The 18,700-nt window shown below is 43.9% G+C and overlaps 1 protein-coding gene across 4 annotated transcripts; it reads right to left on the bottom strand.

Moving 5' to 3' along the window:
* Nucleotides 1–1,815: 1,815 nt before the first annotated feature.
* On the bottom strand, nt 1,816–18,354 carry LOC143298127 (baculoviral IAP repeat-containing protein 8-like). 4 transcript variants are annotated; one of them, XM_076610845.1, is made up of 7 exons: nt 18,253–18,354; nt 15,251–15,512; nt 12,149–12,348; nt 10,937–11,184; nt 8,053–8,200; nt 6,014–6,115; nt 1,817–4,061 (listed from the first exon to the last, which is right to left on the bottom strand). In XM_076610845.1, the coding sequence occupies exons 3-7, from the start codon at nt 12,342–12,344 to the stop codon at nt 3,832–3,834; spliced, it is 924 nt and encodes a 307-aa protein (XP_076466960.1). In that variant the 5' UTR covers nt 12,345–12,348; nt 15,251–15,512; nt 18,253–18,354; the 3' UTR covers nt 1,817–3,831. The 4 variants fall into 4 exon arrangements, with proteins under 4 accessions (XP_076466961.1, XP_076466960.1, XP_076466959.1 ...); XM_076610844.1 differs by lacking the exon at nt 18,253–18,354 and adding an exon at nt 16,553–17,182; XM_076610843.1 differs by lacking the exon at nt 18,253–18,354 and having other exon boundaries at nt 15,251–17,182.
* Nucleotides 18,355–18,700: the final 346 nt, after the last annotated feature.

Here is an 18,700-nt window from a genome sequence, read left to right as displayed (position 1 = left end):
TTACAAGCACTTCATGTCTATGGCATGCAACACGCACAACATTATTTCTTTATAAAGTAAATGCTATAATAATGATAATTCCAAATGCATGTTACAAGCATTCCGCATACAAAGCATGCTACAAGCACCTCAAATGTATTTTTGTGTGTGTTAATGTGTGAATATTACATTCTTCTCTCTCTCTCTCTCTGTCTGTCTGTCTCTTTCTCTCTCCCTCCCTCCGGGCCCTCCATCTGTGTGTGTGTGTGTGTGTGTGTGCGCGCGCGCGCGCACGCGCGCTCCTTCTCTCTAACTATTTTTGTTCGTTTTTGTTTTGTACAAATGTGCATTAGTGCTTTGTCATTCATTTTCACTCATGTTTTCCATATTTCAGCATGTCACTTTTTGGAACCTGTTAAAAAAAAAATTACAATCACCTCTCCCTCCCTTTAAAAAAAAAAAAAAGAAAAGAAAAACAAAGTGGCGAATTTCAGCTTGCACAATGAACAGGAATATAGTCATGTGTGTCGGGAGGGGCGTGGGGTGATATAATTATAAAAGGTGTGTGTGCGTGCGCGTGCGCGTGCGTGCGTGCGTGCATGCGTGTGTGTGTGTGTGTGTGTGTGTGTGTTAAACAGTGGGAAGGGGATGTATGATTGGGTTTGGTTTGCTGTCGTGTTTTTTATCTCTATGATGTATCACATACTTCACCAAAGTTAATTTGTCTTATGAGGATCATGCACTTATTCTGATACTGATATATAATGTACTGGTATGTATATAAATGTATGTGTATATAATTATGTATATGTATACATGTGTATATATGTATTGTTGTGTTTTGCTTGTGTGTGTGTGTGTGTGTGTGTGTGTATGTGTGAGTGTGTGTGTGTGTGTGTGTGTGTGTAAATATATATATATATATATATATAGTAGTTCTTATATATATATATATATATATATATATATATATATATATATATATATATATACAGAGAGAGAGAGAGAGAGAGAGAGAGAGAGAGATTCCCTCATGTGAATGCAAATATTCGCAGACACATCACACTGGCACCGTTGTGTGAGTGTGAGAACTAACACATGGCCGGGATGCCACACCTAACAGTACTGTAGCTGACTATTCCCTCTCTCCTTCCCTTCTCAAGCCCCTTCTCAGCAGGTGGCCTGCGGCAAGGTCAGTGGCAGGCAGCCTATTATCTAGCTGGTCCTCATTCTACAGCGCGCTATGCATGGCTTTACTCTGGGCAAGTCGTTTTTCTGTTCTGAGGCTGTGGGTTATTCCTTGGGTCTGGAGTTACCAGAGCTTGAAGATGTTTCGTTACTTCAGTTTTTCGTCTTCAGATAAATAAATGCCGCCTACTTGGAACTAAAGTGCAAGGCATAAACTGCCGTGACTCACTGCACACTGTGTTCTATCCACTGATGACAACACTGACCCACTGCACACTGTGTTCTATCCACTGATGGCAACACTGACTCACTGCACACTGTGTTCTATCCACTGATGACAACACTGACCCACTGCACACTGTGTTCTATCCACTGATGACAACACTGACTCACTGCACACTGTGTTCTATCCACTGATGGCAACACTGACTCACTGCACACTGTGTTCTATCCACTGATGACAACACTGACCCACTGTGTTCTATCCACTGATGACAACATTGACTCACTGCACACTGTGTTCTATCCACTGATGACAACACTGACCCACTGCACACTGTGTTCTATCCACTGATGACAACACTTACCCACTGCACACTGTGTTCTATCCACTGATGACAACACTTACCCACTGCACACTGTGTTCTATCCACTGGTGACAACACTTACCCACTGCACACTGTGTTCTATCCACTGATGACAACATTGACTCACTGCATACTGTGTTCTATCCACTGATGACAACACTGACTCACTGCATACTGTGTTCTATCCACTGATGACAACACTGATCCACTGCACACTGTTCTATCCACTGATATATTTATTTCTTAAGATGTTTTGCTAAAGCACATGTTCTTGAAGCTCTGTGCACTTTACATAAAACAGCACTAAAAGTGTTCACTCAAATATCCCCACAAACATACAAATGTTTTTTAAACATAAGTGAGGACAATTAAAAGAGATCTTGACATAAAATGAATCAGATAATGTATATATTATATATATATAAGATTTTAAAACTTTTTAAAAAAAAAGTTAAAAACAAGAAATTACAACTCATAACAATAAAATGTAGACAACTTAAAACACACTCACACGCACTCACGCGCAGTGCAGAACGTGTGCTCGCATGCACACAGATTAAATAATAAAACAAGCTAATAAAAAAAAAAAAAAACACCATTAGGTGATAAAACAGTACGTTCTTAATAAAACATTCCCCATAGAAACATTTGTACATAACATATACCTGTATGGAATAAAACTGGAAATAAAAAAAATATGAAGGTAATTTACACACACACACACACACACAAAGAGAGATGAGGAAGATAAAAAACCTGACAAATAAAAGAGAGAAAAAAAAACCACAGCTGAAAATGTCAAATTAACTAACCAATACATTTTTATATGAATATGTAGACAATACAAACCCACCAACCCAATACATACATAACACACAACAACAAAAATGCACAAATAAACAACTGAGTAAACAAATTACAATACTGCATCATAAGAACAGTTCCTGTTAGGCATTTCTCATAACATGTATTATGTTAATGGATAACAAACTACAACACTGCATCATAAGAACAGTTCCTGTTAGGCATTTCTCATTACATGTATTATGTTATTGGATAACAAACTACAACACTGCATCATAAGAACAGTTCCTGTTAGGCATTTCTCATAACATGTTAATGGATAAAAAACTGAAAACGTTAAAATATGCAGGCAAATTAGACTCTCTCTCTCTCTCACACACACACACACACACACACACATGCGACGGCATTGCAGGCTCACAAGGTTTTAGAGGGAGCCCTTGTAACTCCTGGTGTGCCCTCCTTTTCAGCTCTTCTTCATGGCCATTTTTAAGTGCTGAGACAACTGTCCTTAATTCATATCACATAGACACACACACTCACAGACATGCATCAAACGCACACACAAACTCACACACACACACACACAACACACACACACACTGACAACACAATGACACAGACATATGCACACACAGACATATGTATGCACATTACACATACACACGCCCACTCACAGACATTTACACATACATGCAGAACAAAGAGCTGTGTTCCACAGGGTTGCACTGACACAGGACCCTCACCACTGTGCCACAGAACTTCCAACACACCCTTCCTGTGGCTTCAACCTTCACTCCCTCGCCGTTTGGGTTTAGCAGTGTTCCTCTTCAGCTTTCTTCCTCTCTTTCAGCGATCACTCATCGTCTGTCAATACACTATATCATCATGTCTACGATAACTTGGATAATCATGTCTACGATCACTTCAGTCAGCTGAATTGTTTGATACCCAGCTCCATCCAGTCTCACTGTATGGTTTTCTCTGGCGCACAGGTTTTACTCTGTATTGGTCTGGTCATGTTGACATAATGACACCTGGAAAAACTGGCTTCAACACATTTCTTTGTGGCCTGCGACTCCCATGTTCTGTCATATGGGCTGTTACATCCATTCCTGTTTTACTTTTAGTACATCGTCATACCATGCTGCAGATGGCTGGAGAGCATCTGTTGGCAGCCTAGGTCCTTGACGGGGCAACAGGCGTAGGTGAGGTGTGGCCTGGCTGACACATGAACCCATCTCAGGAAGCATGAAGGGACAGGAACAAGAGGTCACGTGAGAAAGACATTGGCAGTGGCTCTGATGGTCTGACCACAGGCCAGGCAGTTGCTGCTTTGGGTTCCACACCGCACGCAGGTCAGCAGATGGCCACAGGGGAGGAAGATGAGGCCCACTCTGGCTTGGCGGCAGATGCGACACGTCTGGGTCGCTCTCATCTGCTCGTTCTCTGCCTGTATCCGCTCAGCTGTCTCTGCCGCCATCCTCTCTGGGTCTTCTGCCTCTGCACACACAGTGATGCTGTGTTCACCTGTCAGTCCATGTGTCATGGGGACACAGTACACATTTCTGACCCTACACACACAGTGATGCTGTGTTCACCTGTCAGTCCATGTGTCATGTGGACACAGTACACATTTCTGACCCGACACACACGGTGATGCTGTGTTCACCTGTCAGTCCATGTGTCATGGGGACACAGTACACATTTCTGACCCTACACACACAGTGATGCTGTGTTCACCTGTCAGCCCTTGTGTCATGGGGACATAGTACACATTTCTGACCCGACACACACGGTGATGCTGTGTTCACCTGTCAGTCCATGTGTCATGGGGACATAGTACACATTTCTGACCTGACACACACGGTGATGCTGTGTTCACCTGTCAGTCCATGTGTCATGGGGACATTGTACACATTTCTGACCTGACACACACGGTGATGCTGTGTTCACCTGTCAGTCCATGTGTCATGGGGACATAGTACACATTTCTGACCTGACACACACAGTGATGCTGTGTTCACCTGTCAGCCCATGTGTCATGGGGACATAGTACACATTTCTGACCTGACACACACGGTGATGCTGTGTTCACCTGTCAGTCCATGTGTCATGTGGACATAGTACACATTTCTGACCCTACACACACGGTGATGCTGTGTTCACCTGTCAGTCCATGTGTCATGGGGACATAGTACACATTTCTGACCCGACACACACGGTGATGCTGTGTTCACCTGTCAGTCCATGTGTCATGGGGACACAGTACACATTTCTGACCCTACACACACGGTGATGCTGTGTTCACCTGTCAGCCCATGTGTCATGGGGACATAGTACACATTTCTGACCCTACACACACGGTGATGCTGTGTTCACCTGTCAGCCCATGTGTTATGGGGACATAGTACACATTTCTGACCTGACACACACGGTGATGCTGTGTTCACCTGTTAGTCCATGTGTCATGGGGACATAGTACACATTTCTGACCCGACACACACAGTGATGCTGTGTTCACCTGTCAGTCCATGTGTCATGTGGACACAGTACACATTTCTGACCCAATACACACGGTGATGCTGTGTTCACCTGTCAGTCCATGTTGCATGGGGACATAGTACACATTTTCTGACCTGACACACACGATGATGCTGTGTTCACCTGTTAGCCCGTGTGTCATGGGGACATAGTACACATTTCTGACCCAACACACACAGTGATGCTGTGTTCACCTGCAGAAGGTGATACACAGCTCAAATCTACTGCACACAATCAGATTCAGGCTGGTCGAGTACACACTTATCCCTCCCGAAAGTGTAAATAATTAACATACATAATTCAGTACACACAAACACAGAATCAAACAGTGCAAATATAATTTGGCACTCAGAGACACAGAAACACATGTGTTTAGTGAGACACATACACACACAATTAAATAGAGTAGAAGAAGAAAATAGGTACATGTCAGCAACTTGTCTGTAATTCTGAAAACTGACGTCACCAAGATGCAGAAAAGTCAGGGAGCAGACGTTAACTCTCCATCCAGATACAGCAATAAAAAAATTTTTTTAAAAGGTGTTGTTCTGAAACGACATTTAAGAATGTCTTCCATTTATGTGGTGCACAGAAATATGCACAGTTTGGGGGGCTGGGTTTTTTTTTTGTTTGTTTGTTTTTTTGTATCTTGATTCAAAACTATTTTGTTATCTTTTTTTTCAGGAAGAACATGCAGTACCAAACAGAAGTACATTGGGGGTGGGGGATGGATGTGGGGGCGGGGGGGATGGGGGGGATGTGGGGGAAGGTGGGGAGTAGGGAGGGCTGGGGGGAGGGGGGTTGAAGGGACAATCTGGCAAAAGAACAGACTGACACGAACTTTCTCTTGTGAATCCAGGAAGAAAGCTGGTGCACAATGCAGAGACCGAGGAGAGGACAGGGGAGCTTACCCTCTTGTGACTGTGCAGCGCTGTCAGACATGTGGTTGTGGCTGGTGAGGAAGCTATCCATGACCTCACACAATATGGTGTTGGCGTGTGTGGCGGTGACCCCTGTGCACATAGGTAGGTCATCGCTGAACCATCTTACCATGGCCTACATAGAGATGTTCTTAACCTTGTCCTGTTTCACTATCCTAAATTCTGGGGCCTATTTAAACGGAAAAGTTTTTGGGCAAGGCAAGGCAAGGATCGAGTTTATTTCGTGTGCCCCTTAGGGGCATTGAACCGTTTGGGCGTTTCACAATGCAGGCAGTGGAGTGGTGGCCTAGAGGTAACGCGTCCGCCTAGGAAGCGAGAGAATCTGAGGGCGCTGGTTCGAATCACGGCTCATCCGCCGATATTTTCTCCCCCTCCATTAGACCTTGAGTGGTGGTCTGGACGCTAGTCATTCGGATGAGACGATAAACCGAGGTCCCGTGTGCAGCATGCACTTAGCGCACGCAAAAGAACCCACGGCAACAAAAGGGTTGTTCCTGGCAAAATTATGTAGAAAAATCCACTTCGACAGGAAAAACATATAAAAAACTGCACGCAGGAAAAAATACCAAAATATGGGTGGCACTGTAGTGTGGCGACGCGCTCTCCCTGGGGAGAGCAGCCCGAATTTCACACAGAGAAATCTTTTGTGATAAAAAGGAATACAAATACAAATATGGCAAATGACATGCATGTAATCCACCCTTCTAATCAAAAAGTTAGGCTTAAAACTGATGTGAAATGACCCATACTGTGATTCCATGTGTCTTTCTGTCCTATCCATCCAATTCAAAACAAGCCCCCACTGTCCCATCTCACTCAAAATACACCCCGTCTGTTCCATCCTATTCAAACCCTCTGTTCTAACCAACCCAATATACACCTCTGTGTCCTGTCCTATTCAAAGCCTTGTGTCCTAACCAAAATACATACACCTGTTCTGTCCTATTCAAAGCCTCAGTCCTAACCTATTCAAAATACACCCCCTCTGTCCTATTCATCTACTCAAAGCCTCTGTCCTAACCTATTCAAAATGCACCTGTTCTGTCCTATTCAAAGCCTCTGTCCTAACCAATTTAAAATACACTCCCTCTGTCCTATCCTATTCTACTCAAAACCTCTGTCCTAACCTATTCAAAATACACCTCCTCTGTCCTAATCTATTCAAAATACACCTCCTCTGTCCTAATCTATTCAAAATACACCTCCTCTGTCCTAACCTATTCAATATACACCTCTATTCTATCCTATTCAAAATGTCTGTTTTCAAGTCAAACTATTCAAAATACACCTCCTATGTTCTATCCAATCAAAAACCTCTGTGTTGACCAACTCAGAATACGCCCCCCCCCCCCCCCCAGCCCCCCCACGCCCCAACCCTCAGTTCTATTCTATTCAAAACACATCTCTGTTTAAAGTCATTCTGATTACTGCCCAGCTGACGGTAAAACCAATGGTTTCTGTGAGGATTTGTTTTGCGTTTGTTTTCTAAAAACAGATGTGGTGTTGCCCATGTCAGCAGATGTGGTGTAGCACACATGTGGATCTCGTCCCTTAGACACCTCGAAAATGAAACTTGCTGTGAGGGTCGAGCCCCCCAAACGACGGGCGCAATAGCCGAGTGGTTAAAGCGTTGGACTGTCAATCTGAGGGTCCCGGGTTCGAATTACGGTGACGGCGCCTGGTGGGTAAAGGGTGGAGATGTTTACAATCTCCCAGGTCAACAAATGTGCAGACCTGCTCAGTGCCTGAACCCCCTTCGTGTGTATATGCAAGCAGAAGATCAAATACGCATGTTAAAGATCCTGTAATCCATGTCAGCGTTCGGTGGGTTATGGAAACAAGAACATACCCAGCATGCACACACCCCGAAAACGGAGTATGGCTGCCTACATGGCGGGGTAAAAACGGTCATACACGTAAAAGCCCACTCGTGTGCATACGAGTGAACGCAGAAGAAGAAGAAGAAGAAGAAGAACCCCCCAAACACCCAGTGGCGCGTGCTAACTCACCTGGCTCTTGCAGTCTCTCCACAGCCTGGGTCACCACCGTGGGGGGGAGTCCCATCTGCCTCACCATCTGCACCACCTCCTGCACCCTCCAGCCACCCTCTGTCTCACCGGGAGAGTCAGTGTCCACCGCCTCACCGCGCTGTTCTCTCTAAAAGGAAACAGAGACACACAAAGAAATATTACACAACAACAACAACAGTAACAGTATCAGTATCAGTAGCTCAAGGAGGCGTCACTGCGTTTGGTCAAATCCATATACACTACACCACATCTGCCAAGCAAATGCCTGACCAGCAGCGTAACCCAACGCACTTAGGCCTTGAGAAAAAGAATCAATTAAAAAAAATATAAATAAATAATTTTAAAATATATATATTTTTCAAAATAAATAAATTAAATAAAATAAAAATAAATAATAATGATAAAAAAATAAAAAAATAAAAACTTTTTTTAATGAATGAATAATAACAAAAGTCTGTGAGTAAGCTACTTCAGCATGCTTGAATTAAAAAAAAGAGGAAAAAATCAAGTTTTATTAAATGTTGATCACGTTTAAAAAAAACAACAACACTTTGTTGTGTAACTGTACATAAAATGTCTGCTCTATAGCAACATCGGCCTTTTCCTTTAAACGTAAATACTAAACCAGAGACCTTGATCTTTGAGGTCACACAAAAAGCTTACACATTAGAGTTTTTGTCTATCTACATTACTACATTAACTGAAATCAAGTCTTCTATCCAGTCCACCGACCCATTCCAAAGACCCAAGCATAGCAATCATTCATTCTGCCAAATTTGAGAAAAAGTTACCTTGGTGCATACCTGTGTGGCAAGTTTGTGGATTTTTTTGGTCATGTCTGTGTCCTGCTGTATAACTGTATCAGAGAGTTGTTGCATGCCATGTGTTCATATTATATATATATATATATATGATAGTCAGTCGTGTCCGACAATGACCATCAGAACAGCAGAGGAGGCAACTGCTGTTCCGACTATTTGGGCTAGAATTTGATTATAGTGGAGAGTGTCTTGCCCAAGTACATCCCCACTCTCTCGGCCAAGAGGGTTTTAGGACAGTCGGCGTTGGGATGGTTCCCAAAGGCCAACTAGCCCACAAGGCTGCAGCACTAAGAGCAAGTGCAATTTTGCCTCCTAGTTTGAGAGTCATAGTCCTTCACAAAAGACTCAGCTGTAAATGGTTTTCCATTGACTGGAGAAACCATTGATAATACAGCTCTCACTTTGCTGTGTTCATATTAAAAACACATTTAAACACATCGTCTGTGTCACGTCTGAGCACATCACTCCTCTTGCAACATCTCCACTGGCTCCCTGTCTCACACAGAATAAAGTACAAGATCAGCACTCTATGTTATAAATGTATTCACAAATCAGCCCCTTCCTATCTCTGTGGCTGCCTTCACCTCTTCACTCCATCTTGCTCACTACGATAAGCTTCGGATCCACTCTGTTTACGCATACCTAGATTCAAACCTTCGACTGTTGGCCGCCGTTCTTTCTCTGTCTCTGGACCTTGCAATTGGAATGAACTTCCTCGTTTACTTCGTCAAGTCTCCACGTTCAGCTCTTTCAAGTCTAGCCTTAAAACCCACCTCTTTCCAAAATAGCCTCCCTTCCCTGCCTCTTCCTTGTCTTCAGTTTCTCCAGTTTTAGAGTTATGCATGCGTGTGAACGACTGGTGCGAAAGCGCTTTGATTTGTCTATGCACAAGATTCAGTGCTATATAAATACCATTATTATTATTATTATTATTATTATTACGTCTGTGTGCAGAACTGGGGAGCAACAGAGTCAGCCAGGTGCTAGGAAAAGTCCCGTGACATGTTTTGAAAAATGAGCACAAACATTAGCACCTCACCTTACATCGTCTGACATCCTGACCCACTCAGGTCATACTGATCTACAGGTCATTTCACAGCACTATTCAACAGGTCATTTCACAGTACTGATCAACAGGTCATTTCACAGCACTGATCAACAGGTCATTTCACAGCACTGATCAACAGGGGTCAGTTCACAGCACTGATCAACAGGTCATTTCACAGCACTGATCAACAGGTCATTTTACAGCACTGATCAACAGGGGTCAGTTCACAGCACTGATCAACAGGTCATTTCACAGCACTGATCAACAGGTCATTTTACAAACTGAAACTGATCCACCTGTCTGCATGAAGCACTGTCTACAGGTTAGTTAAAAGAACAAACTCTGTGTGTGTTCATGAGTGTGTGTGTCGATTAGTGTGTGTGTGTGTGTGCATGAGTATGTGTGTGTGTGTGTGCATGTGCGCGTGTGTGTGTGTATGTGTGTGCATGTGTGTGTTAGCAGCAGTAAGTTCGCTTATAGTTAAGAATGTACCTAAGTATGTGAAGTTTACCATGGAGTTAGGAACATTCTTAACAATAAGCAAACTTAGTGCTGGTAAGATCATTCATGTACCCCACCCCTGGAGTCCTTGGACACACATCACTTACCTGTATACGAGTCTTCTTTTTTTTTTCTTCTTTTTTTTTTCTTTTTACTGTCCCATCATCTGCACCGTTTAAGTGGCATTACTCCCACGCCGCTCATTTAGATTCCCCCATACACGGCCACACCCGGCTTCGTCCGTCACAGTTCCAGCGTCGGCAGTCCACATGGAACCATCAATGGTAGGCTGCCAGGAGGCCACACACCAGAGGAGACCCTGCACTGCTGCTGAGTCACTTCGGTGGTGTTCAGTGGTGCCTGTTCTGATTTAACTGACGAGTTAGGACACCACCTACTAAGCCCCCTACTAACGACAATAATGGCTTAGTTGCGGAGCCAGACTGAGTGAGTGTATACGAGTCTTGATGTCACTGAGACACACATCACTTACCTGTATACGAGTCTTGATGTCATTGAGACACACATCACTTGCCTGTATACAAGTCTTGATGTCATTGAGACACACATCACTTGCCTGTATACGAGTCTTGATGTCATTGACAAACTGTCTGCCCTTGATGTTCAGCACGTAACCACAAGATGGCCGCCAGCGGACGTGCTCCACCATCACGTCATCATGAGCAGCCCAAGACTTCAAGCCGACGCCGCAGTAAAAACAGCGGATACAGTCAGCGTAACCTGCCCAAGGCAAACACTCTTCAGTAAGTCATACTCCCTCCATTCAGGTTTCAAAGGATTTTTTTTCTAATCATGTAAGGGAAACTACTACTTCTGCGTTCGTGCGCTGCAACTCCCACGTTCACTCGTATATGCACGAGTGGGTTTTTACGTGTATGACCGTTTTTACCCCGCCATGTAGGCAGCTATACTCCGTTTTCGGGGGTGTGCATGCTGGGTATGTTCTTGTTTCCATAACCCACCGAACGCTGACATGGATTACAGGATCTTTAACGTGCGTGTTTGATCTTCTGCTTGCGTATACACACGAAGGGGGTTCAAGCACTAGCAGGTCTGCACATATGTTGACCTGGGAGACTGGAAAATCTCCACCCTTCACCCACCAGGCGCCGTCACCGAGATTCGAACCCGGGACCCTCAGATTGAAAGTCCGACGCTTTAACCACTCGGCTATTGCGCCCGTCATGTAAGGGAAACATTCTCGGTAGTTTGCACATGGTTTCTGGTTTTTTTGACATATTTATATAAAATCAAAATATTAAATAAAACATTCAGTCATTTCTTCCATCCACTATTTAAACATGCAAGGAAGTTATGAACTGTCCAAATACCCTTGTGTGTAATGTAACAAACAATCTTTTCTTCCGTTTTGAGACGGTTATCTTTCAACTGTTACACAGTCACGTTTAGTAGTAAAATCATTCTTTACCAATTAATTATTCTACAAGAAGTCATTTGCAAGGGTTTAAAACAGTGCTGTACATGATCACACACACACACACACACACACACACACACACACACACACACATACAGAGAGAGAGAGAGAGAGTGACACACACACACACACACACACACACACACACACACACACACAGTGATACACACACAGAGTCACACACACACACATCGTGGAGTCAAGAGAGAGGAAGTGAAAGCCAGGCCGATACCCAGAGCCCTGTACCTGCATAATAGAAGCCCTGCATGACGAGTTCCTGGGGAGGAAAAAGCTGAGACAGGGCCTGGGGCCACGACTGGAAAGTGGCCTCACGAGCCTTCATCATGCAGTACTGCGGATACACTGCACTGCTGATCTCCACAGGAGGTCGGTCTGGAGCCGGCACTAGATGGACGGCTGCTGCTGCGGCCGCTGCTGCCATAGTTCTGTTGAAAGGTGGAGTCAATCCAAATGTTAAAGGTTTGAAAGGTGAAATCAATGAAAGGTGAAGTCAGTCCAAATGTTAAAGGTTGAAAGGTACACATACACGCGCGCGCGCGCGCACACACACACACACACACACACCGTCACATGCATGCACACGCACACACACACACACACACCGTCACATGCACGCGCACACACGCACACACACACACACATTGATATGACCTATTGACACACACACAAACTTACACACACACGCACATAGAGACACACACACAGAGATCCCCCCCGCCCCTCAACCACCCTAACTCCCCTCACCCACACATACATAGGGGTGGAAGAGAGACAGTAACTAATGTGTAACCTACATTAAATGTACAGGTCGCGAAGAAAAAATTCCAAACATTCCGGTGTTCAGAAAACATTTTGTTGGTTGGGACTTTATGAAGAGATTTTACTGAGGAAACAGTACTTGTTGCCTGTACCCACTGCTCACATACAACTGTCTTTCTAATGATGACTGCATTGTTTTCAAATAAAACTACAAAATGTCATGCTTTTTATGTCCAGTGTTTAGAGGCAGACGGGGCTGTTTAGGAATTTGAACACTCAGTAACTGTATAAATCAAATAACAAGATGCCCAAGACTTAATTAGCAGCCAATGAAAGTGTGAAGTATATATCCTGGGTCAGATTCCAACAACTTAACACTGATGATAACTACACAGACAGAAATCACTCAGCTGGAAAACTTAGAGCGTCATCTGTGTCAGAAATTCCAAACCTGGAAATGAAACTCATCATCTGCAGTTGATTAATTCCACGGGTTGGAATTGCCCGTTGTCGACGTAAAACTCAGTCGTCGTCATCAAAAAGTAACTCTGAACTCACTATGTTCATGTGATTCTTCGATCACTGGAACACACACACACACACACACACACACACACACACACACACACACACACACACCATTGGTGCAGGTGGGAATCGGAAATTCACAGACAGTTATTTTTAGAGCAGAACCCGATTTCAAATACAGTGACTGACGACAGTCTTTGAAGACGACCCAAAATAACAGAAAGATTGCGCAAATGTTTTATTTACATAGTCACATGGCTGGACAGTCATGGTCACAGGTGTATTTGTCAAGGTGTGATGTGGTAGACAACGGCAGGTGTCAGCAAAATCCAAAACGGGATACTTATTCCATGACTGACCAAGTTATTGTCAGCTCAGATTGCGATGGTCACATGCAACAGTAGTGGGAGAGGGGTGTGTGTGTGGTGGGGGAGAGGGGGGGAGGGGGAATATAATTATAGATGCTTAAATCTCCAAGAAACGAACGATTGTATTGAATAATGTCATTCTTTTATTGCATGGTACTGTACTGTTTCCTATTCTCTGTGTGTGTGTGTGTGTGTGTGTGTGTGTGTGTGTGCGTGTGCGTGCGTGCGTGCGTGCGTGTCACGGTGTGTGTGTGTGTGCGTGTGTCACGGCGTGTGTGTGTGTGTGTGCCGGTGTGCCGTGACGCATGTTTGTGTGAATATGCATGTGCATGCGTGTCGTGCCAGTGTGCAAAAGTTTCCTCTGCGACTAACTGTACTGTAGTGTACTGTAAATAGCTATGTCTATGGTTGTCTTATAACCTCCCTCACCCTCCATCCCCCACTCTGATCTGTCGTGCGGTGTGTGTTGTGTGTGTGTTGTTTCTTTCATTTTGTTCAATTTTTCCCATACATTTTACTAACACCATGCTTGTACCTGTATGCCGTGTGTGTGTGTGTGTGTGTGTGTGTGTGTGTGTGTTGTTGTCGTTTGTTTGTTTGTTTCTGTTTTTGTTTTTTTTGTTTTGGGGGGGATTTTTTGTTTGTTTTGTTTTGTTTTATTTATTTATTTATTTATTTTATCTTTTTCTTCCCTGTGTGAACTCTCTTCTCAGTGAAGCACGGCAAAGTCAGGCTGCCATAATGGCCGCATGTACCGTGTTACTACTGACTGCTGTTGACAGCTGCCAACGGGTGAGCCGGTGCAGAGAAACAGAAAAAGTGCGTGACGCAGACCACGTTGGCAGACCGACTTTGCCTCAGTTGTGCTGAGGGCGGGGGTCTCAGTGACTGTTTCACAGACTGACGCAATTTGTACTGCGTGCTTACTGAACAGGTCGATCCGGTCAGTATCGCTGTGCGCACATGCACGTTTGTCTGTCGTCACTACATCGTGGTCACCGTGACTATTTCTTTGCAGTCGGCGAATCAGATCAAAACCAACTTCGACCATGACCATGATTATGTTAATTATTTCTGCTCATGTCTACCCCGGCTCTTCCCAGAACAACAACTTTACTGATATATCAAGAGAATGAAGCGACTTCAGGACCATCTTCTAGCCGAGATCCAGCGGCTCAGTCTTCGTCACTGCTATCCCAGTCATGTTTCCAAAGAGAAATACACTGTGACAAGAAGGCGATACATTTGTAGAACTTAAAAGAGAAATACTGATCTCTCTCTCTCTCTCTCTCTCTCATATATATATATATATATATATATATATATATATATATATATATATATTATTCAGTCCATTTCCATGTCAGTAGTGCATGCTAAATTACACAGTATATTATGAGAAGTCGATGTGTAAAACGTGACATGCATTTAAACGCTAAAATGACAACTGATTTCCAGTACAGCATAGACGGCATCAAGCACGGCATTGACAATGTGTGTGTGTGTGTGTGTGTGTGTGTGTGTGTGTGTGTGTGTGTGACACACACTGGCACACACACACACACACACAACGCCTCAACATCATGTATACAGAAAACAGAAACAAGCACACAGATAGATAAAGTAAATCATCAGAGAAACACAACAGACAAACAAACCAGCAAACAGTTACCTGTAGCGATGTACAACTGATGTAACCAACCAAGACACGTGGGACTGAGTCGCGTGCACGGCAGTGATAGGACAGTGAAAGACTAGTGCTTCACGTGCTTCACAGGACTTGCTCACTGGATGATTGACTTCAGGCGCAGGGAATCACTGATTGCAGACAGAGAAGTCGAAACTGGTAACCAGCAACCTTTTCCTCCACTTAAATCGTTCGTTCTGGGAATTTGCCAAATAGGCCTACGCCTTTGGTCCTTGGTCCGTCAACGCTGTAAAAATAGGCACGTGTATTTTTTACGGAACCGCTAAAAATAGAATCGGGAATTCCCTTGTCATCGTAATTATTAAATTTTGGGAGACAGTTTTCAGGGAATGGGCTTATTGTTTCGTTTTTTTCCATTCCATCATGGCCCACCGAACAGTATCATAAATTTAAGGTTAAAGGTAAAAGATCCCATATCATTTTATCCATTAATGTTCAACCTTTTTTAGAGTCTCTCTCCCTCCCTCTCTCTCTCTCTCTCTCGCATATGGTTTGTCCGTTGATGAACCGACGCTCGGACGCACGCCTCCTTGAGAAACTGAAACTGAAACTGGAACTGGCATACACGTCTGTGTTCAGTTTTCATTGGTATATAGTGTTCAGTTTTAAACTTTTATTTCTTTCTTTATCTATTCGTTTATCCGTTCGTCTGTGTTCAGTTTTCATAAGTATATAGTGTTCAGTTTTAAACTTTTATTTCTTACTTTATTTGTTTATCTATTCATAGCCATTTATTTAGTCATTTATTTTCCTTTATCTTATCTTTTGCTGGTTCGTTTGATTCTGTTTGTTGATTTTCCCTTTTATGGAGAATGTTGGCAATTTGTTCAGCAGTGACTGCATGCAGGGCCCTCACAACTGAACCTGAGCGAGCAGGTTTCAGGACTGGTGACGGTGGCAATGACAGTCAAAGAGACAGTGACAGTATGTTTCGGTGACAATGAGTCAAAGAGACATGCAGTGACAGTAGGCCTATGTTTCGGTGACAATGACAGTGAAAGAGACAATGACAGTATTATTTCGGTGACAATGACAGTGAAAGAGACGGTGACAGTATTATTTCGGTGACAATGACAGTGAAAGAGACAATGACAGTATTATTTCGGTGACAATTACAGTGAAAGAGACAATGACAGTATTATTTCGGTGACAATGGCAGTCAAAGAGACAGTGACAGTATTATTTCGGTGACAATGACAGTGAAACAGACAGTGACAATATATTTCGATACAAAATTCCTTATACGGGAAGCAGCTATAAGCTTACCTGTTGTGTGACATGGCCAATGTTCACTCCATTTAATAAGAAGCATGGATCGAGATGGGGCATATCCACATTATGTAGGTAAGGTTGTCTTAAACAACTGAATGGTACGTGTTGATGCAAGTGTGCGTGGACATGTGAGGCTGGACACATCACGATGACTGTCATGAACTGAGTGTCTGTTCAGTCAAAAAGTATCACCCATTACTTGTGGGTTCAGTTTCATCACACGCTTGTACACGAATACATAGTCATTTGAAAATCCAAACATATATATCACTTCACGCTTTAAACACCAGTAGAAGCTCTAAAATACCCATTATGAGAGAGTATCAGCATCAGCAGCTCAAGGAAGCGTCACTACGTTCGGATAAAATCCATATACGCTACACCACATCTGCCAAGCAGATTCCTGACCAGCAGCGCGTAACCCAACACACTTAGTCAGGTCTTGAATACACATGAATTACGTCATATTACGATAAAAATTATAGTAATAGTAATAAAATTAACGATAATACTGATAATAACCTGGTTATAACTAACCTGGTAATGACAATAATAATGACGATAATGATAACAATAATAATCATGATAGACTAATAAAAGATAGTACTTATATGGCGCAAACTCCTCATAGCACTGATGGGCTCTAAGCGCCTCACATGAAACAACTTACACACACATATATATATATATATATATATATATATACAATCGTGCATACTCAATAACTTGACATACCTTTGCACATGAAAAAACAGCATATATCTATATAGACCAAGACAATACTAAATTGCAGACACTGAACAATCACACACACACACACACACACACACACACACACACACACACACACAGGCAAAAGACACCATTGACGAAATAAGCCCTACACACGCACACACACGCTTGCACACACATGGGTACTAAACACCCACCCACAGGCACACGCACACACAACATAATGATTTCAGTACAGGGTAAAGTGGGGTGGGTAGGAGGAGGAAGATTGCAGACAGACAAACAGCTATGCTTCATCACACACAAAGGCCTGTTTGAACAGGTGGGTTTTCCAAATTCTTTTGAACGAGGACAGTTGGTAAGTGACGGAGATCCAGATCAGTCGAGGAAGAGAACTGAAATAAAAGACCCTTTGGTCAAATGTCTTTGAAGAGGTTTGGGAGACTCCAAGGTACTTTTCAACAGAAGACCCGAGAGAACGGTGTGAGTATAACGCGACAGAAGATAAGTAAGATGGGAGAGATATTAATCCTTTAATAACACTGTCACACACTCCAGAAATCTGGGCAAGCCCAAAAGTCAGGAGACGTGGACTTTTAGGGTCGACACCGCGCAACACACACTCCCAAGGAGGAGCAGAAATCCGTGTACGATTTTACAACTTTTATTCACACAATCACACACATATGGGTACAGGACCTACTTCCTAAGCTATCCCCAAACCCAAACCCTCGCCCCCACCTAACTCCAAACCACCCCTCCTTAACCCACCTTTAACCCCCACCGGGACAAAATCAAGAAACGAAAGAAAAACGAACCAAACACATACACACTCGCACATTCACTGCACAAGCGGCAACGTTCATTTAACTCATCTGTCACTCGTTGGCGGACTGAAAAATCCCTGCTCCAGGCTGAGAGTCGAACGCTGACTACAATCTCTCCCTCGACGTCCAGCTCACCCACAGAGCATCCCACCAGATGAGTCCGGGAGGTCGCGGCAAGCAGGGCAGGCTGCGGTCGAAGGTCGACGCCGAGGGACGATCCGGATCCCCAGGGTGCGACCCCAGGGTTTTGTGTCAGCGCTCGGCTCCTCAGGTGGAAGACCCCGAGGGGCGACCTCGGAGCTGGGACAGCAGAGCAGTCGATTTGCCGCCACTTGACAAACAAGCAAGCTCACGACAGCTTGTGATGGGCGAAGGTGGTGACTTGGGTGGGACCTTCAGCCGGGCACTGCAGCCTCTGCTCACCAGCTTGCTAAAAATCAGGCAGAGGTTCTGGCTGGCCAAGAATTCCTCTCCATCAGCCTTCCGGGCCTCTGCCACAAGATCCGCGCTCTCTGACGTCTCAGAGTCAAGTCACCCCTAATCACAGTCCGCTGCAGCCAGGTAAACGGCAGGTGAGCGCGAG

This window comes from Babylonia areolata, chromosome 23 (assembly GCF_041734735.1).
Source record: "Babylonia areolata isolate BAREFJ2019XMU chromosome 23, ASM4173473v1, whole genome shotgun sequence".
NCBI classification, from domain to species: domain Eukaryota; kingdom Metazoa; phylum Mollusca; class Gastropoda; order Neogastropoda; family Buccinidae; genus Babylonia; species Babylonia areolata.
Note: the sequence above shows the minus strand (reverse complement) of the source record. Positions and strands in the feature narration are given on the sequence as shown.